Source organism: Lipophrys pholis (assembly GCF_963383615.2).
Source record: "Lipophrys pholis genome assembly, chromosome: 3".
In the NCBI taxonomy this organism is placed as follows: Eukaryota; Metazoa; Chordata; class Actinopteri; order Blenniiformes; family Blenniidae; genus Lipophrys; species Lipophrys pholis.
Genome location: NC_137627.1, coordinates 19,669,463 through 19,691,411, shown reverse-complemented (window position 1 = coordinate 19,691,411; position 21,949 = coordinate 19,669,463). Strand labels below are relative to the sequence as shown.

At 42.6% G+C, this 21,949-nt stretch overlaps 1 protein-coding gene across 1 annotated transcript; it reads right to left on the bottom strand.

Annotated features, from left to right (window-relative positions):
• Positions 1–3,398: 3,398 nt before the first annotated feature.
• Positions 3,399–21,056, bottom strand: LOC308107431 (uncharacterized protein; the record flags this gene model as incomplete). Its single annotated transcript, XM_080459750.1, has 3 exons — positions 3,399–4,212; positions 15,007–15,199; positions 20,981–21,056. The coding sequence occupies 3 exons, from the start codon at positions 21,054–21,056 to the stop codon at positions 4,014–4,016; spliced, it is 468 nt and encodes a 155-aa protein (XP_080315876.1). The 3' UTR covers positions 3,399–4,013.
• Between the last annotated feature and the right edge of the window lie 893 nt (positions 21,057–21,949).

The following is a 21,949-nucleotide window of genomic DNA, read 5'->3' as shown; positions in this document are numbered from 1 at the left end:
TTTGGTGTTTTGAGTCTTTAAGGGACCAGATTGGAGGATATTCAGTGTATATATGGATATGGATATGGATATGGATAAGGATATTCAGCCACTTACTGCCACTGCTCTTTAGTGTTGGAGTGTGATTTGTTGTTTCAATAGGCTTCAGTGGAAACATGTCCTCACAATGATTTTCAAAGACAACATGCTCCATTTGTACATACAGGGTACAGTTTACTATAGTAAAGTCCTTAAAGTGTGGCTGTCGCCATCCCTATTATGTTTGATCAAGTACAGTTATGTTAAATGTAATGAAATAAATCTTAGATTTAAGATTCACTAATTGTATTTTAACATGTTTTCTTGGTGGAAACAAGGACCCCTCTTAATACATACAAGCTCATCATGGGAATTTATAATGTTTATACTATAGCTGGAATTCTGTAGTAATATAGTGAAAAAGAATCGGTTACTGAATTAATTTCTCATTTTCATGAATGAGCTTAATGAATGTATTCAAATATAATATCAACATCCAATGAAACTTTGCAGCATCGGTGAATTTAGAAAAATGTACAAATGTCTCTTATTGTGATGATATTCTGCAGGACAAACATTCCTAACTATTAATCTCTAAATCATGTCGACATTATTGATAAAAAAAAAAATAACTTTTTCATTTATGTACCTTTTACAAAAAAATGTCAAAAAAGACAAACCCTGCATTCACCCAAATGAGTACCTGATCATCACTGTTGATTTTACTCACTAACTTAGTGTTTGTTTGTTTTAATGTTTGTCTTGCTGTTTTCAAATGTGTTTCTCGCTCAGCTGCGTGCTTCATCTGCCACCGCCTGACGGAGAATGTCTGGCAAACCAACGGTGGCTCTGTCTCTGCTTTGGTGCACTCTTAAAATGGGTTCGGCTCCTCGAACTCCACTGCAGAGTTATTGGATGTGACTGAAGCGTGCAAGTCGCGTCGACCTCGGCGTGCCGACGGTTAGAAATCCCGATGTGTGTTGAAAAGACGGCGTCAAATCCAACTCACGGGGAGAGACGCAGGCCGGTAACGTGTGGACATTGATCCTTCTGCCTCTGCGAGGATCTGTTTGAGTCGAAGGTGAACAGAAAGCAGGTCTTTTCCATTTATTCAGATGCCTTAAAACTCCAAGTAGTTACATTTGATTCAGAATTGAACCAGGATAGAAAACAATCAGATGAGGATTATTGATAACAGGCCAAAAGCAGGAGGATATTAAAGTGTGCACATGCCTGTGAAAGAGACAAATTATACATAACAGTTACTAGAAACCTTCAGATCAGTGGTTTTAAAAGTGTGAGTACCAGGAATTGTTGAGAATAAATCATGATCAAGATGTGGAGATTTAAATTAGTCTATTGAATTGCAAATTTATAGAACCACAATTAATGTTAAGTGTAATGCAGATTAATTGAAATAGTGATAAATAAATAATTACCAGATATTTTGAATGAAATGCATCTCACTAATACAAGAATAGTTATACTTTCTTGCCTATGGATGGGCGCCTAAACCATATAAGTCTTATAATGTGAAAATACATCAAATTTAGTTACCACTTTCATTGGAGGGTATTTCGGGGCACAATGTGGTTCCAGCTCTGTGAGGAGGTTCTTATATCTGCTCCTACTTTGTAAACCACTGAATTAAGTTCATCACATTTCAACCAAACAAAGCAACTCATTTATTAAGTTAGATTTTTTTTTTCTTTAATTATTCCAGCTTCCCACAGTCAAGAGTACTTTTTTTTTTTTTTTTTTTTTACCTGAACCCTCAATCGGTTTATAAAAATATTGAGTGGTCACTAAAACCATTTATGTTGTGATTGATCCAATACATGTTCCAGTGTCGTGACCGTGAATTTCAAATATATTTCACTCAATAATAGGTTGCTACTTAAACTAAGAACACACACACACACACACACACACACACACACACACAGACACACACACACACACACACACACACACACACACACACGCACACAAACGTCAACACTTTTCCCCACAAGCCAACATGAAAACTGAAGTGAGCAGTCAGTCGTGGTCGTCTGTGTGCTTGGTGAATTGACAGCGTGGACCGTTGTGTTTCTATGTCTTCTCCGGTGTGAGCTTGTTTGTGCAGAAAAGGATGACGGGGATCAAGTGGAGATTCAAGCCGGTGCTTCCTGCTTCCTGGTCTGCTGCTCCGCCGCTAAACACCCGGGGCTGAAGCCGCTCGCTGTGTCCACGATTCCCTGCGGGCTCGTTGTGTCTGTCCTCCCGGGAGGGTTCCGTGCTTTCAATACCGACGGCGAGGCTTCGGAGAGACGTCTCATGTCCCCTACGCTGGTTCCCCCCGATTGCTTTGTCATTCTCGTAGTCCTTTGCGCCGCATTGCGAAATGCAAGATTGTTTCAGCTTCGCGCTCCGTCCTCTCCGGGGCCGCGCCGTGCTTCGTTCACGCAACCAATCAGAGAGACAAGACGGCAGAAAATCCGGCGTTAGGCCGTACACGAACAGGTGTTTGCTGCTGCGCAGAGCTTCAGCACAAGAGGAAACATCAGCACCGGTCAGTTCCATGTCTTGGTGCGTCACTCATCAAGTAAGAGCAAACCCGGTTCGCACAAAGATGGCAGTCTTTACATTTTGGTCATTGTTGTTCAGAATCTGATCGTCACAGCAAGAGAAGTGTCAGTAAATATAGACGAGAAAGAGAATACTGCATTATGAAAAACACTAACCGTCTTGACACAAAAAAGATCAGCTTCATAAAGTGTATTTTTGTCGAACCAGTGTGTGATCAAGTCTCGGTTTCTTAAAGCTTCTGGATGCGGCTGCTCATACTTGTGATCGCCATGTTTCCATTTATTTCTTTTTCCACGGCAGGACTCGTCAGGCTTTTTTGATTGTGAGAGCGACTTCAAGGGCACTAAGTCATACAAAGGGTTATTTGTTACAAATTTCCTGAAGAGTTAAGAGTTTCGGACCTTGTCGTTTGTACTGACCACTATTGTTGGAGCGCGTCCTGAGGGCTACCAGGTGTTGGACTCCTGCTTTTTCTGGCATTACTGAATGTAAACTACGACCCAACGTGTGCTCATCTTACATTATATACAATTGTGCTTAAAGAACATGCTCGCTGCCTTACACCGTCATTGGCTAACGCAGTACTAAAGTACTTGGGCAGGATTTCAAACGGCTGTACATGGAGAAGAACCTCCATCTGGACACAGTGACTCAAATGGAAGTGTATATGTACACAAAGGCAAGCAGCAGGAGGTTGAGCACAATGCCGAGGACTCCCAGCACAGCCAGGAATCTCTCCTCTGGGGAGCTCGGGTATGGACAAGGTAGGTCCATGTAAAGGCCTTTTCTTTTTTCTTTTTTTTCTTTATAGCAAGTCTAACAAGGAAATAAACTGAGATTTAGATTGTGTTTGTTTGAGGGCTCTATGGCTCTATGGCTCTATGGCTCGATCTCCTGATAACTGCTGCTATTCATTTAGTTACTGACCCATGTGGCTGTTTAAAAAGTGGCTTGTTGGTCGGATGTTTCACGTCTGTTGTACTGGCAGTGACGAAACTGAAGACGGTAACACAGTAGGACACACGTCAAACGCTTTCACAGTGTTATCCGACAACGTACAGGCGGTGAGCACAGTAAAATATGACAACAGCTGAACGAGCGTCCCCTGACGGGACACTGTGTCAGCAGTCGTTTAAATATCCAAAGCTGATTTTTTTCTTTTTCTTTTTCTTTAAATGTAATAACACAGTTTGATACGGAAGAGTTTAGATCGTCCCACTTGCTGCTGCAACTCAGTAACTGGCAGCAAACTTCATGGAACGGAGTCGAGCTTTTATAGCGGGTGAGTTGTGACCCAGGTGGAGGTACACATCCAGCTGGGCGTCCAGCCGGTCATCCCCATGTCACTGTGCTTAACTTTGCAAATCAAACCGTCTCTCGGTCCACGAATAATTCAGGAGAGGAGGGTGTCTTGCAGGAAACTCTCAGGTGACCGAGGTGTAGATGTAGACAAAGATGACCACCAAGAGGTTGAGGATGGTACCAATGATGCCCAGCACTGCTAGGATTCGCTCCTCGCGGTCATTGGTGGAGTCGTCTTCTCTGGCGTGAGCGCTGCAAACATAGCGGCTGCCGGGGACCATGGTGACCATCACAGACCCCCACCCCCACAGGGCGTGCCGCCTGAACACATCAAGACACAAAGACGGAAGACACGGGTGATTAGTTTAGACACAGAGGAGCAGAAAATTGTTTTTCTCTTTGAAAAAAGCCAACACACACACACACACACACACACACACACACACACACACACACACGCGTGCACGCGCAGAATTCAGGGCCGTCATAGATAAGTGCCTAACAGATACAGACACACACTAAGAGGTTTGCACCAGCTTTTCATTCCGGATGCATTTAGGGGTTTTAATGTTGAATAAAGACGACTAAAAGTTAAAAATCGGTGGAGTATGAAATGAGTTTTTGACCTTCACTTCAAAACCCTTCTTCTATCCTCCATTTTGCTCATTGTTCTTGCTCTGTCTGATAGTTTTCTTCATCCCATCTGCATCTTTTGAATCACATCCCCTCTCTTCTCTTGTGAAACATTGTGCTTATCTGTTATCGAACGATATTTTTTAATTAATGTTTTTTAATGAATGATGCAGAAACATGGGACACAAACTAAACATATTATATGTTTTCCTTCACTGGATATTATCAGGCGACATGGCTCCGTTGGTAGAGCGGTCGTCTCCCAATCGGAAGACTGCAGGTTTGATTCCCATCTCCACCTGTCCACATGCTGGAGTGTCCTTGAGCACCGAACCCCAAATCAATCCTAATGGATTGACAGTGCCTTGCATGGCAGCAGCCTCCAGTGGCGTGTGTGTGTGTGTGTGTGTGTGTGTGTGTGTCTGTGTGTGTGTGTGTGTGTGTTAAAATACATCTTACAGCACAGTTCGTTGCTTTGCTTTTGTTCAGCCAAAGAGGAGAAGCAGTTGGTCATAATTTTGCACCTGAAAACTTATAAATCTACGATACCGGTAATTATTATTGACTTTTTTCGGGCATCTAAACAAAATTCATTAGAAACTTCATGACAAAATGACTAATAGGGCATAAATATACTTATATCCTGGAGTTTGGAGCTGCTCTTCAGCACTTTGTTGTCATTGGCTTCTTTCGTTGCGCTCCTCTAACGCATATCACACTGACTTTATTTCAAAATCTCAAACGTGACTCTTTGTAATCTTTGGAAAACTTACTCAAAAAATGAAATCCTAATCTGCGAAATTCATCTTCCTGTGTCTTTTTCGTTGTCACAAATCTTTAGCTCTAATGCCGAATCAATGGCATCTCTATTGCAAATCAGCGAGGCTGGATGCTGATGAGAGGAATTATCTTCACTCCTCTGACACAGTTCAGGATTCGCCCTGAAGAGAGGGTTAGGATGAGGACAGAGCATGAGTGTGTGTGTGTGTGTGTGTGTGTGTGTGTGTGTGTGTGTGTGTGTGTGTGTGTGTGTGTGTGTGTGTGTGTGTTAACATGATTATCACTGTTGGCTTTTCCTGAGTGTCCCCTGCAATGAAGCGCTCATAATTGAGTTCCCTGGCTCTATTACCTCATCCACTTTTGTCAATAACTCACCGCCCCTCCAACGAAGGCAAAGATGAGCGCCGAGAACGCAGGAGAAAGCAGTTTTCCGGCGCGTTGTGACGGAAGACGACAGATTCTCTCTGACCTCAGAGAAAGTGGTCGCAGATCGATTTATCTTCCCCCGTCTTGTGCACGTGCTTTTCCCCCCTGCCCTCCACTTGTTGTTCTTCTCCTCGGTTTTGTTGGTGCGCTGGGTAAACACTTCGGCATCCAGCAGCCGTTCGGGCGGCCTCGGGGTGTGTGTCCGTGTGCATGTGTGTGTGTGGATGTACACGCAGCCAGAGACACAGTGCAATCTTTTGATGCGGCTCAGCCATTCAGCGGTGTAACAAGATTATTTCCGGCCCACTTAGAGGGAATGCACGGCACACCTCAAAAATCAAACCCGTAAAAGCAAGAGACAGAAGCGGGAAGGAGGAGAGTATGGAGGAGGATACGCATCAGAGATCGTTTGCAGCCATCGCCTCACCACCAGGCTTTTAAAAAAATATATAAAAAAAAAAAAAAGGGTAAAAGTGGTTATTGGCAATAAAGTCCTATGTGCTCTCCGTGGGAGCATGAGGGGGAAACAGTTTGCTTCTTGTTAATGTCGGGTGGTCGGGTCTGCACAGCTGGAGGTCATGTGGATGTGCATGTTGGGTTTTTTTTTCCTTCAGTACCTAATCGCACCAAAATATTCCCTTTTTATTGTGAGATCTTAAAGAAGTAACAAATGAGAGACTCACACTGCTGTGATACAGTTTCAGGCTGTATTTTTCCTCATGTTTTCAGTACAATTACCAGCAATCTACTTTTAAACGCATTAGAAACCACTAAATCCTCAATTTTAAAGTACAGCTGAATTGAAAGAAATATCTGCTGCTGACAGTGGAATTACTCTGCTGACTGTGCTGCTTTGTCAGCATTTGTATTGATTTCATTTGTAAATGTGTATTCTGTCATGGACAATAACAACTTTTGTACTCTGCTTGTTCCTCGTATTTCTCTTTTCATCCACCAGGGGGCCTTTTGCTCGACCTCACAGCCATCTGGTGAGTTTGTGTGTCAATCTTCGTTCTAACTTTCTTGCTGACCTGCTCTTATGCTTCCTTCTATGCTTGATTCTCTTATTCTAGTTCTACTCCATTTTGTGATGCCGGTACTCCTGGCTCCTTCTGCCTCGCTTTGTCTCATAATTGAACAGTGATCTGCTGAAAGACATTGTGATTGGACTGTTTGTCACCAGAGTGTCTTCCAGTCGGGGCCACCCTTTTCTTAGGTGCAAATAACTCTCTGGATATATTTTAACGTGAGTGTTTTTTCTTTCTCGTCGTGTAGCTCACTTATATTATCTTCCCAATGTCGTTATCTGCACTATATTCTTTGATTTAAGAGCTAAATGTTTCATTAGAATACATCTTTACTACACAGTGCAATAAAACAGCTCCGGTGCAACATGGAACAGGGTGAAAACCAAGATAAACTCCCGCACTATTCACAGTCGTTTATACCGACAACAACTGTTTTATAATAGAATTTCATGTAAAACGTCCACTTACCACATGTTTATATGCATATTAACTGGTATTTCTTTGCCCACCAAACTGTTATCAAGCAATGTTTTATATTCATTTTCCTGTTAGACTGTTAAATACCTACAATGCCTTTTTTATCTCCATACCTGCTCCTGTGAAATTGTGTACACTTGCATACTTGTACATTCATATTTCAGTCATATTGTATATTTTTAACATGTTTCATAGTACAGTATTTGTATTTTAATTTATTTGGTATATTGTATATTTTGCTTCTGTTTACCATTTTTGCTGCTGTAACAAGTAAATTTCCCCATTGTGGGATGAAGAAAGTATAATCTAATCTAATCCAATCAACCTTGGTTTTCAAATTAAGTTTCTAAATGAGCCTCTTTTTTATAAATGATCTAATAATTTTCGGCTCCCACCAGTCATTGACAACAACATATAGGATAAGAGATGAATGTATACAGAAAATCGAGCATTCAAACCCCCCAAAAACTACTTTGCATGCGCGGCACAAGATTATGACTATAAACCGTGTTTCACCCAACCGCCAAAAAGCATGCACGCACCCCGGATGTATCCTTCCCCAAACCACCCAGTTAAACTTATGCATTTTTTTTAATGTATGACCGCAGGTCAATGTTTTGATCCTTTGAAAAAAATGTACTTCCCATCGAAATGCTTTAATTCTTTAAATAATTCGCTTTCCTCTCTTTAACTAAACACACACACACACACACACACACACACACACACACACACACACACACACACAGAGCGGCTAAAGCGTTCAGCCGTTCTGACTGTTGGAGCAGGAATCTCATTTCAGCCCGTTGTAACTCGAGGGGTTAGTTAAAAAGTTCCCCCTGTGCTAAAAGTCGACATTATAAAGAAACTTAATCAGAACTAGTTGGGCTATTTCATGCAAAGCAAGCACGAGCTCAGGAAAAAGTCTGATTAAAGCCATTTTGCAAACATCCTAATTGGAAACCGCTTCTGGATATTATTACCAGTGATTTAAACACGGAGGCGACTTTAAAGTTGTTTTGAACCAAACCGCGAGGGCAGTGTGCACTGCACTATGAAGTTCCCAGCAGCACTGGGAAGATTCCCCCACTGCCTGAGCAGTTCCCCTCCCCTGTGAAACTCATGCATACTCATCATAATTGGTGCAGATAGCTACTCTGCTTCGTTCACTGTCAGATTAATTTATGTAGGATGTGATACGGCTTCCCTACAGATGGTCCATCTGCCGTGCAGTCTGCACATGAGGTCACATCGCGATCCATTGCCAAGGTAATCTCATTGAAATATCGCAAATGGAAGTGAAAGCTCGTGAGATACATATATTATATTTCTCTTCTCAGTTGAGTGAAACGCTCTGCTTTTTAATCATAGATTTCTTTCTTCTTTTTTTTTTTTAAGTAATTATGAGTTGTTGCATTTGAATTAGGAACTTTATACGTTTTTGTGCCGGAAGTACTTTGTGATACTTTCTGTAATATTGGTTCTTGGTGAGGTTTCAGTCAGTGGAGCACAGTCGGTGGGCGACATTCAGCCTGGGAACACAGTAAGTGGAGCCTGTGAAGTTTCCCTCGGGAAGGGGGGGGGGGGGGGGGATTATAATGTAGTGCTGCGACTGATGGGGACGAGTTTGGACTTCAGCTGAGGCAAAGCTTTAACTGCAGCGTCCAAAGGATCGCAGACTCGTGAAATGACTGACAGAAGTAAGTTTTGCCTGTAGCCGCTCAGAACTTCCTGTTTCTGTTGGAATAAATCTTTTTGAGTTGTGTCTGTTTCAAACACTCAGCTGTGAGCGTGGCGCCTACGACCTACAAAATTATAGTTTTCCGGGTTTCTTGGTGAAGATAGTTTGGTATTACTTCATACTGTTAAACCCGCTTCCTGCATTTAATCTCAACACACTAGTTTAGTCTATGTTTGCCAGTATGTTGGAGGAAGAGCTTCCCTTCACAAAACATGAACAGCGTATTACTTTGGTGGTTTTTCACATCATTATATTGAGCACTTTTTGTGCTTTTATCTTGAAACATCTGATAAGTTTTTACATTGAGTGTCCAATTGTTGCTCTTATGCCTCTGCACGAAAGCTGATTCCTTTACACTGACCCCCCCAGAGATATCTAAAAATCCCAGTTTCTGCACTACAAATCATTTGGCACTTACCAAGAGTTAAAATCTTATTTAAATAAGATATAATATTTGGCTTGTCGTAAAAAATATTTACTTATTTTTAGTCATTGATTTTACAGCACAATCTTAAATCTAGATTTAAAAATCTCATTTCAAGATTTCTTATCAAGTCAAATTTACCTGCTGCAGGGACAGAATAATCTCACTAGTTTTAAGTGAAGTTTTTTGTAAAATGTTGTGTTTAAATCTTATATTCGGGCTATCCTTTATGCCAGTGAGTGACATGACTGTCATATTTCTTATTGTGATTGGTTTCCGAAGAAGATGCTCTTTGGTGCCCCCCAGAGGTTTCTCTCTGTAATCAGTTGCTCATTTGGAATATTTAGTAATCACAATTAAATCAGGTAATTCACAAAATAAAGACAAAGAGGACACTTTAATGGACTGTTGGGTAAAATGCATTGGGAAGAACGAGTCAGTACTCGCTTATACAAAATACTCGCTTATACACAGCGAGTATTTTGTTATGACTCCAGTGGCAGCAGCCTTTCTAATGATCTTGGTCTGAAACATTAGAACCACCTCCACATCCTGGAGTTACACACAGATGCATTTAAATTCATGTGCTAATATGTTACGTCTAACCTGCATCCCTGGATCGTTTTTCCAGCAGAGGATTATGAGGAAATGTGCAAAATGCCGTGCGTGTGATCCTAAATTAATGTGGCGCTCTCGTCAGAGTCTCAGCTTTACTGCAGTATGGGGAGGCTGCGTCCAACGCCGCACGCTCTCAAACTTTTTAGTTGCGCTGACTGACATTGAGGACAATGCTGCTAATGAGGAACTGACAATGCATAAAAAAAGATTTGTCTACATCAACATCTTAGCTTGATGTAATTTTGTTTCTCTGGAGACACTAAGAAGTTTATTCAGAGTGGAGTTTATCCATCACCAACATCACAGTATACTCATGACTTTCCTCAGCAACTGTCACAGGATGATCCTTGTTTTATAAATACATGACATGAATCTGCATTATTTTGGAAAAAAAAAAACATTAAAAAGTGACCGAGCTCCTTCATTTATATTTTAATAATCAAAATCCATGACTTGTACGCTTCTAATAATTCATTTTTATCGCTTCTATAACCCAGTAATGATTAAAAAAACAAACATTTTTTAATGTTAAATTCCTTTGGAAGTCTGCCATCAATCGAAATCGCTTCTTGGCGTGAGACTAAGTATCTGCTGCAAATGATGTTGGAGGTAATTTGGTGAGTTTCAGTCTTGGCAGTCCTGCTTTACTCAGATTTTGAAATACATTTACTTGATGCGTTTCGAGCCGCTTTCTGGCGAAGCAGCTTTGATCACTGTGACGGCGAGATAGATCCTATTCCCCCTGAGATTTCAAAACCAAACTGAGAAAAATCTGCCGAAGAGGAAAGGATTGGATGAACCCCTTTCATTCCCAATTCACACCACAGACATATTACACCCGGATGTGAAATGGCACAATCGCACTGGATTAACAGTGAGCTTTCTCGAACAGGAATCATTTTCCATTGGTGATGGTAGTATTTTATATCTTTATAGCAGTGACTTTAATTTCCCACGTTTGTCACCTGCTCCAGCTCTTGATCCTCTTTCCAATATTGTGATTCTTTTCTCTCGACATATAGTTTGCCTCACTGTGCATTCCTTTTTTGACTTGTTCATCTAAGCATGACGGTTTAGTCCAGGTAACAGATTCCATTCTTGATTAGAATTTCAACCAGTTGATCTTAAATGCATCATCCAACTTTTTCTACTTCTTTCATATTCGCTCCTATTTCAATCTTCATGGTTCATTCATGATTCTCCAGTCTGCCAACAGCTGATAGTTATTGTAACGTTGCTGTGACACATCATCTGAGTCTAATGGCTGAAGTTAGTTGGAAGTCATTTGGTCATTAATGTTTTCAACTGCACATTCTCCAGTGAGATGGATTTCACTCATAACACCTGAAAGGACTCGTCATAATGAATGAACATCAAAGACTGCTCTTATAGATTTAAACTTATATGACTCATTGATACATCATGCAAGCTATGGAGGGGAAAAAAGCGTATAGCTGCAACAGGGTGCAGGACAAAGAGTGGCAAGCAAGTAACAAGCTCTCAAAATGTAGGTAAGGCAGGATGTTCCATAATGCATGACTGCATAGCTCATTATTCCCAACACTGGTGGTAGAATTCTTGATTCTGGCAACAAAATACTTTTGCAGGTGGAAACCATCATTTTTTAAAAAATACATTCGCTTGTCGGTAACCAGTTCATTCACTTTCTACACAACTTTAGCCAACTTTGGGTTGGCAGAGCTTGAGCCAGTCCAAGGACAGTATGGGCAGAGCACACTCTGGACAAATCACCATCAGTCAGTAGTTTACCTTTAATTAGATTGTCAAATAAAGTCAAAACAAAAGTGTTTTGCTTTAAAGTGAAAAACAGACTGTTGTCCTAGTTTACATAACAGTATTGTTTCCTCATGTGGAGAACAGGTTTGAAGAATTGAAGGATGCATCGACATGTAGGTTTATTGATGTGATGTTTAATAGTTATCTGCAGAAAGACTTTCTTAACTGGTGATAAATAATGAAAGCTAGATTTGGTGTACAGTAATCCTTCTTCTAAAGCCTCAAGCTTTATCCAACTCAAGTTGCTGGAGCTGATCCCTGCTGACTGTGGATGAAGTCGGGGTACACCAGGTCACCAAACACACCGACGGGCAATTTGCGGTCACCGATTAGTCTCAAAGGATAGTTTTCATACTGTTGTAATAAATAAAAGAGTGTGTGGATAAAACCCATGCACACACAGGGAGAACATGCAAACTCCACATCACTGTGTGGCTCTTTACAGTAATAATTGTTGCTAAAACCTGAATTTAATGTCATTGATATGAGAGCTAACAATACAAATGCTGTGTGAATTGTAATTGCTTGATCAATTATCTTTTCTTTTTTTTTTTTTTTTAAACATCAAAAAACAACCGAACTTTACAATGAACGAATCTGACTCCCTTACCCCAAGAGTCTAACGTACAGAATACGATTACCGTCGAGCAAGAAGCGAGACTAAACAGTAATAATGTCGCATACAATACAAACTAATTGACTTGTTCAACCGTGACCAACCGTGCTGTATCTATTAGCTGCACATGAAGTAGTGATCCTGGGAGCGGTGGAATAACAAAGCACTGATTGGTGTCATCGATTGGTTGGTCTTATTGACTCTGACTTAAATCCCCAGCATCGATCTTACCAATGATGTTTGCTACACTGCTCAGACCAGTGGAAAGCTCAACACACAAAGCTTGTATTAGCAACAAGACGTCCATCAGAAAAGCTGCAGGGAAGCTATGGAGCTTACCATACATGTCATACATTCTCAATAAAGTCTTAAAAAAAACACACACACACACTTTATTATATTTCTTTTTCGGGTGGTTCAGACGTACAAGTGCACTGAGCTAATTTACATGGTGACGGTGTGGGAGCCGGATCCTTATGACACCGGAACGTTCCACCGCCTCATTACGAGCTCGGCCGGCCAGCGCTGCGAGAATACGAGGCCAGCGGCCATCAAGCGACTGTCACTTCGCCTCAGCCGCAGCCCCTGCCCTCCTCCGTCTCGATGCATGTGTGGCTTTATCGGTGTGTGTGTGGAGGAGCCACGGCGAGAGAGAGAGAGCGCTCCGAGTGTAGGATAGAGCGCGGCATGCATGTATTCATGACGGCAAGGCGATTGCAATCCTGTAAGTGAGAGTAACGGAGCGATGGTGTTGACCAAAACGTTCCTGCTTGCATCGACTTGAATACTGAGCGCGCAGAATGTTTAGGATGTTTTGTGGTTCAGGGACTTAAATTGGCAGAATTTTCAGGTAGAGCTGGACTGCATGATTTACTCAGCTTAAGTTGGATTATCTTATGGGTTTATAAGGCAGCTATTCTAACTGCAGGGCAGACCCAATTTTCAGCAAAAGGTAAAATTGTGGGGGTCAAAGGGCTGCCTTTTCCCCTTGAGTTTATGAGAACATGTCATAATAACTATTAACTACTTCATTAAAGTACTCCCTCTTGAAACTGGATTTGATGTTTGAGATCAATCAAAATCATGAGTTCCAGACTATATATAGAAACCTCATTATAAGTTAGAAACATCCATTTAACAAGACTTGATTATTGCATAATGGAGAGCAGCACCTGTTAATGATACAATATGAAAGAAGGCCGACATTTTATCAAACAATTACTACTTGATATGAGGCAAATGTTGCTCAACAGTTCACGTTCTATAATTCACACCTTCTTGATAGTCCAACAAAAGTATGGAGGCATCCAGTAAAGCTGTCAATGCCCTACTGCTGCCTGACTACGAAGGGTAGTACAACACAGCATTTTAGTCACATCAGCAAAACCTCATAGCAGAGTGGTCTGTACAAGTCATTGAGGCGGTAAAAGAAATACGTCGATGTGCGGCAAAAAAAACCCCATTGAAAACGAAAGTTGTGGTCCACAAAGCAGCGAGACTTTTCCTCAGGTAACTGGGGAGCAGCAAGAACATTTGCAGAATGATGGAGCCTGCATAGGCTGCAGTGTGAGCAGAGGCTTATCCTCCCACAGTTTAAAGTTTAAAAAAAAAAAAAAAACCTAGGTCAATGAAAAATAATGTTAAAGTGAAAACTGCCACAAACATTTTCACTTCAGCTGAATTCCCTCAACACCTTCTCAGCAGCACCAGAGTGCTGCTGGTGCCTTGCAGCATGTAACACATTAGTGGACACTAATTCACACAGACCTCCGGAGATGAGAAGTCAAAGCATTTGTTTGCATCACTGAGATGTTGTGGAGAAAAAAACAACCCCAAAACAAACAGTGACGAAAAAGTAGAGTTCATATCACCTCTAATTTTGCCTTGAAACATCTACAGTGTTTGGCTTTGCAGCTTTGATTCCGATGTGATTAATACCCTACCAGCAAAATTGGCTCTACAGGTGGAAAGATGTCTTGATGTGGTTGAATTCTCATTAAACTGCCGGATAATTGGTGTCTGAAAGCTTTCATTGGAACGTCTCGTTCAGAACAAGTAAAAATAATGACGAATGAAATATTTATTTTTCAAAAAGAATTAATCCGTACATGTTTTGGCTGTGATGAGATATACCTGAGTGCTGATGGGTAAACATTTAAATAATTTTTTTACACCCTACAGATGTCTGTCAGTTAACATATAGATGCTATACTGGACGCCATTTGAACCATTTGGTACCACTATCTACAATTTAAGTTTGTGAATCAGCCAATGGAAGAATAATGTGAATGAATTCACTTGTATTGTCAAATAATATGACCTGTGCTAAATATGATCAGATACTTTCTCCTGAACTTCTTTCTTCAACTAATCTTTTCACCTTTGACCTTGGCCAACCTCAAGAGGAGACACAACGCTCATAGAGTAGATCACACACACACACACACACACACACACACACACACACACACACACACACACACACACACACACACACACACACACACACACACACACACACACACACACACACACACACACACACACGGACGTTGGTGTAGAAATGTATACTTACCACACATTGCACCAGAGGGGCAGCCAGAGACTCTTTCCCTTCTTCTCTTTATCCAAGCATGTTGTCGGGTTCTTCTCCTCCTCTGTCCTGCTGGTTTCTCTCACCTCCTCCTCCTCCTCCTCCTCCTCGTCCTCCTCTTCCTCCCCCTCCCTGTCCCCCCTCTTACCACTGCTGTTCAGGTCCAGCTCTGTCGCTGGTGGGGAGAATCCAGGCAGCACACACACACACACACACACACACACACACACACACGTGCGCACACACACCTTCAGGAGCCTCTTTGAAAATACACTCAGACACAGCTGGGCTCAAACCTCAGTGCACACACACACACACACACACACACACACACACACACACACACACACACGCACAGCTGAGCTCGTCCTCGACAGCCCCCTCACACCCCCACGCTGCCCCACATACACACACAGCTGGTCTGTCCGCAGCTGGATGGAGAAGGTGTCATTCTGTCTTACGCTGGTTTTTTGTTTTGAGGAATCGGAGCTTCGGATCCGAGAGAAGACTGTTTTCTAACTTAATGCATTCAGAGCCATCGTGACTTTTTGTTCAGTCTCTGCCGCCGACCTCCAGGTGATGAACATCGCCCCCCCAAAAGTCCCCACACATATTTCCTCACACTGTCCTCCACCGGCCGAGCCTCTCTAATGAGGCCATTTTCTTTGACTTGAAAAGGGCTCCAATCAGTTCAGGGCAAAAGCAGCATTCATGCCTCAGCGCTGTTGGCTCATGTCATCTGGCAGCAGTGCCAATCAAAGCAGGTGAAGCATGTCACAATCCAAAAAACAACAAATCTCTATTGTTTTCTTGGGGAAAGAGGAAATGACTCCAATTATCTTAAAGGTCTCGGTGATCACTCACAAACAGGGTCCCCGTATTCTCCCCTGAAGGTCTGGTCCTCGGCTGTTATTTCCACGGCTGGTTAAAAAACAAAAACAATCTTCAGGAAGTCGGCGCTTATTTGTAGGTCTGCACTTTCTCCACACTCATCTGATACACTTAACAGCTTGTCTGTTCCGGTTGCAAAAAAAAAAATCTCTTAGAATAAAAAATCAGCTGTGGTTCTTCTGTTTTCTGCTGTGTGCTCCAAGGAACAAGTTCATCCCAGAGTGGTCTGTCAGCATCAATATTTAACAGGAACTTGGTGCCCTGTTGCTGTCACTTAAACTTCCCCATGTCCCCATCACTGCGCATTGGATTTAATGCTGCTCTGCACTGTCCTCTCACTGTCCTACCGTTTGCCTGGATGTTGGTTTTTATTTTGAACTGCCTTAAATTGTTCCTCTGAAATGCATTTGGAATGTCTTTAACCCTTTTCTGCTCTTTAACATTGTCTTCCTTTCCTATGGTCGACTGTCTCCAAGTGTCTCCTCCGACATGCAAACCTCAGTCATGCTCTCTCTCTCTCTCTCTCTCTCTCTCTCTCTCTCTCTCCCTGAGGATAAAAGAGTCACCCTGGACTTTTCCTCCTGCCCCCGTAGGAGCCCTGGCAGTTTTTCATTAAACCCGTCCCTCTGTCCTTCTTAGTCGTCTGTCCACCCCGCAGCAAAAACCTTCATTCAACCTTCACTCGACTGGCCTCGGTCATCCTACACTCTTCACTTTCTGAACTCGCCCTCCTCTCCCCGGAGCGAGCTGATTCACTTGGCCTGTATCACTCACCCGCCTGGCAGTGTCGCTGCTTCTGTCCCCGTCCTGTCCTTCCTCTGTCTAATGACAAGTCAATGCTGGTCAAGTCTTCTTTGTTTTCTCCCTCATGTCTCCCTCATTGTTGCTCCATCTCCCTCCACCTCTCTCCTCTCGCATGCACAATACACCGTACGCGAGCGGCTGTGCTCTGACTCATACCGCTCTGCTCTCTCCTCCCTTTTTTCCTTCCAGAAGCTTGCAAGTGTGTGTGTGTGTGTGTGTGTGTGTGTGTGTGTGTGTGTGTGTGTGTGTGTGTGTGTGTGTGTGTGTGTGTGTGTGTGTGTGTGTGTGTGTGTGTGTGTGTGTGTGTGTGTGTGTGTGTGTGTGTGTGTGTGTGTGTGTGTGTGTGTGTGTGTCTTTTCCCTCTTCTGTCTCACAACACCGTCAGGATCCCTTCAACATTTCTTTGTATCCCAGGAACTGAAATGACGCTTTTGCGTCCTGCTGAGAGAGACAGAAGGACAGCCTGTGGATAGACAAGTCGAGCAAAGAGACGACGAGAAAAAAAAAAGAAGAAGAGTCACACTTTCCCCAATAGGCAGGAGTCAGCCTTCAAATACTTCCTTTCTTGTTCCTGCATTGGTTCATTTACAGGTGGCTTTTTTATTTTCTTTCCTGGAGAGATGTCCCACATTACCGGCTGTGGTCACTGAAGCAAGTTTGCTCCTTTTCTCCTCAGTTTAACCCCCAGCTGCTGCTGCTTCTTCACGTAAACGTTTGTGACAGCCTGGAAAAAGAGGAACGACAAAAGGACAAAACCATGGTAAATGTTCCCCTGAAAACATGCACGCACAAAGAAAAATAAAGGAAATTGAAGATGGGTGTTGAGATGAGGAAAAGAGGGTGCCCTTAGGAATTGTGGAAGTGACAGCCGAGGAGATTTTGAGGGAGAATGGGAAGGAGAGAGGAGGAGGATGAAAAAAAGAGTGGAGGAGGGAGGTTGTGCAGAGGAACTTGTGTGTGGGTGGACTGGAGAGGAGATTGTGGGATAGATGCTGAAGCAAAAGAGGTGTGGCGAGATGGACAGGGAAAAATAGGCATGTGCATGGATTTGTGGATGGATACATGGCGTCTGCTGCTTTTTCCATCGTTTCACCGAAGACAAAGGCCCGTCCCAGTCTGTTCGTCCAAACTATTACAATTCAAATGAACCTCCTTTAATATTCCAGTCATTTAAAGCTGAATATTTTTACCTGCGTGAAAATCCTGGAGCTCTCCCTCTGACAAAGCACTGCACCTCTCTTTTAATTTCTACCTCTCTCATCGCTCGCCGCCTGCTGCTGCAGCCTCAGACTGTGCTATCAATAAAATGCAGCATCCCTCCTCCTCCTCTCTCTGTCTCTCTCTCTCCGTCTCCCTCCCTCCTTTAGCCCCTGCTCTCATTCTCTCTATATTCGTCCTCCCCTGCCTGTGCCTGTCTCCCACTCTTCTCCATCTATTCCCACTCCCTAGTTTCCTCAGTTCACACATTCACTCTTCGCTTTTTCTGTCTCTACCTTCCACTTCACTCTGTTTTCCACCACTCCTTCTCCGTCTGTTTCGCTGGCTTTTCTTCTTCTGTTTTTTTTCCACCCCTCCCTCATCGAGAGGAAGCTTCGAGAACAGAGTGGGGAGACTCTGGGAAAGGAAAGCTCTCAGGACATATGTACACCATTCATAACCCTGCCACATGAATAATATACATAAGATATGTTCATATTTTCTCATACATATGCACATACTCTCTCTCTCTCTCTCTCTCTCTCTCTCTCTCTCTCTCTCTCTCTCTCTCTCTCTCTCTCATCATGTTACTAAGAACAAAAGCACATCCAGCAAGGATCTTTTTCCCTCCTTCCTTTTTGTGACCTATGCAGACCTGAGCAGCGTCCGCCACTCAGCCACACGTGATGCTCCCCGCACTGTCCACCGCTAATAAAAACTTTTTCCATGCGGTGCGAGACCACAGCTGTACTTCAAGGAAAAATTGCAAAGAGAAATAGTCATTGCGTATTCATGCGGACGTAGCCGCAGCACACACTGTACGTGGAGACGCTGTCATCTCCGATCCGGTGTGACCGAACTTGAGTCGGCGGGCAAAATAAGTGAAACGTCGACTCGGTTACGTTTGTGTGAAGATAAACAGAGAGAAACAGTGATGGAGTGTGTTTGTGTGTGGACGTATCTGTCACAATATGTCTGTTGCATACATGTGTAGCCTGTGACATGTAGTTGTGATGTGATTTCTGTGTTTCTGTAAGCGTGTGTGTGTGTGTGTGTGTGTGTGTGTGTGTGTGTGTGTGTGTGTGTGTGTGTGTGTGTGTGTGTGTGTGTGTGTGTGTGTGTGTGTCCGTCCTCTGGCATCACCCAGTGCCACCATCTGTGCTGTCAGCCAGATGGAAACGGTACATTTCTTTCACGCACCGCCGTATGTGCGAATGTGTTAAGGGGACACGTCTATACATTTGCCTGTTATTGTATAAGAGGTTAATAATTGGGCTTTGTTTTCTCAGAATCTGCTTTTGAAAAGCTCATAAGTGAGTTTACGAGAGGACAATAGGTACTAATGATGGGAATTCAAGTTTATCGTTGTGGCGGCCTGCAGAGTGGAAAGGTGGTTAGTGCTTTCGCCTCACAAACGAGAAGGTCTAGTACCTGTGTGGCGTCTGCATGTTCTCCCTGTGTGCGCCTGGGTTTAATCTGGGTACTCTGGACAAAATGTGTGTTGTACAATGTTTCTAATACGACTTCAAATACTTCAAAAGTAAATTTCAAAGTTCACAAACAGATAAGCAAAGGTCCAAACTCACTGACTGTGTGTCCAATACTCTATATACTATTTGCAGTAACTGAGAAAACATCCACCATATAAACAGTCAGAAAGAAAGAAATTCCCCATGTGTCCAAAAGCAATTTCAAAACTTCTATAGTTGACGTTTCCAAATTGTTATTGTCCCTTTTTAATGTTTTACTCAATAGTTAGATTTGATTTTATTTCTTTATATTTCATGTTATACTTTAACATTTCACTTGCTCTCGGCGTACCTCTTGTTTTTTTTTTCTTTTTTATTCTTTGCTTATTTTTATTTAGTGCCATTTTATTTTGATTTCTTTTATCAACTTTCCATTTTTCTCAGTTTTGAATTGAGCGCCATGTAACATTTTTCTTGTTTTACTGTTTGTTCTGAATAGGATTTGTTTTTCTAAACATTTGATTCTATTCTGAGCTTTTCTGTGTGAAGTTTGTGTGTTTTTCCTCGGTTCCAGTTTCCTTCTTGAAGGGAAAAAAAAAGTACTTTTACAATTAAGCTGATAATTGGGCATCTGATTTGTGCTTTGTACTTTTGTCATTTGTACTTTTGTGGTTTCATGGTTCGCAGCTTTTATTTGATCCTCCTGATCAGATGCCAAAAACTGGACATTTGTTTATGTGATGAGTCATGCAGCTTCATTCCTCGACAAAAGCATGAAGGGACGTCATCCGGACGCTGACGTGATGTCTGTCGTCCCAAGGGTCTGTCCATGAGCCGCTGCTGGTGAATCTGAAAAGACACAAACTGACAGTGAACCCCATCCCTGCATCACATCTCACTGTAACTCTGTCACGGTGTACATAGTCGTAGGTGCAACGCTGCCTGGCCAGAGGTTACCCCAGACCAGAGGCAAGTCTATTAAGAGGAGGGGCCGATGGCTTTTCTAATGAAGAAGAAATCCTGAACAAAATAATTTAACAAATAACCAATATGTTGGAAGTGTAATAGAGATGGATAACAACTATAAACTGAGCTGTAATGCTACTAGTGCAAAACCAAAAGTGTGACCGATTATATAGAGGGTCGTACAGATGTTTCAAATTAAAAGCATCTAAACTAGCGTGAGAAGAGAACTTATTTTTATTGCCTATGGATCCCCGACAACAGACAGTCTGGCTTCCGATCGGATCTATACTTCTTGTGTAAAACAAGAGTTGAGGGATGTTCCTCCTCCACTGAAAGATTAGAGTACAGCATAATCTATCATTTGTAAATGTGGGTTCATCGTTAAAAACGATTATCTTGACTTGAATTTAATAATCACATCATCCGCTGACTACAGCAGCGGAGTGTGGATGAAAATATAATTGATGTGAATGTTTCCGGCCAAAAGAGACAGTGACTGACCCTTTAATTACAGTTTTTCCTTGCAACGCTCTCCCTGCTCGTCTCCTGCCCTCACTAATCCCGAGCAGTGAATCCACTGATTGCCAAGATGTTAAAAGAAAGCGAGAGCTAGAAAAAACCGCTCGCACTTAAATCACTGGTCTCCATGCTTGTCTTCAGGATCTGCTCGGACAGAGCTTCAGAGCTCGCAGGAAGTGGCCCCATTGTCATGTTTTGGAAAATCAGAGTATTATTCAGCCAAATTGGAAAACTATCACAGGCTTTCTGGAGCAAAGAGGTTGTCCCCCCCACACCCCTCATTGTAAAGTTACATTTGTATGTCTAGAGATCAGAACATTCATCGTAGTATGTATTCATCGATATACCTGCTTTATCTGGACTCTGCTCTGGTTGTCATCGCAGCTCGTCCATCCCAGGACCCGATGTGAGCAGCGGGGTTAAATATAATAAAGATACCGTTACCAATATAAGCCGTATTCATTGGAAGACAGGCTCCCCTGTATGGCAGACGGGGATAAGAAGACCTCATGTACACATGTATGCGGTGTACATATTGGATAAGGCTCAGAGGAGCAGCGCTGGCAGGCTGGTTAATCCTGCTAAATAGTTAAAGGGATGTGGCTGCTCTGGTGCAGCGGGCTGGGTAACGCGAGTTTACTGTTTTATTTGGGAAAAGGGGCCGAAACAGACATATAATGAGGGTGAATATGAATAAAAAACTCAGCCTATTGATGTTTTTGCGTTGCATCATCATTGCCCTCATCTGACCCCCCCCCCCCCCCCCCCCCCCCCCCCCAACAAACAAAAGTCACACTATAAAATGTGGAGCAGTGATACGAGGAAAAGAGCAATTAAGACCAAAAGAAAGACGAGATGGAGAGAGAGAGGAGAGCTAATTTAGGAAAGACAACTGGGGATGGGGGCTGTGGTTGTGTGTGTGTGCACTCATGCATAGATGTGTGTGTATTTTTACAACCTTCTGTGAAACCCGTTAAGTTGTGATTATTTAAAAAAAAAAAAAAATAGTTAGAGGCTTGTTGTATGTCATTTTGGAGGACTTTCCTATTGGAGCCTCTATTCTGGGAAGCGTCAGCGTT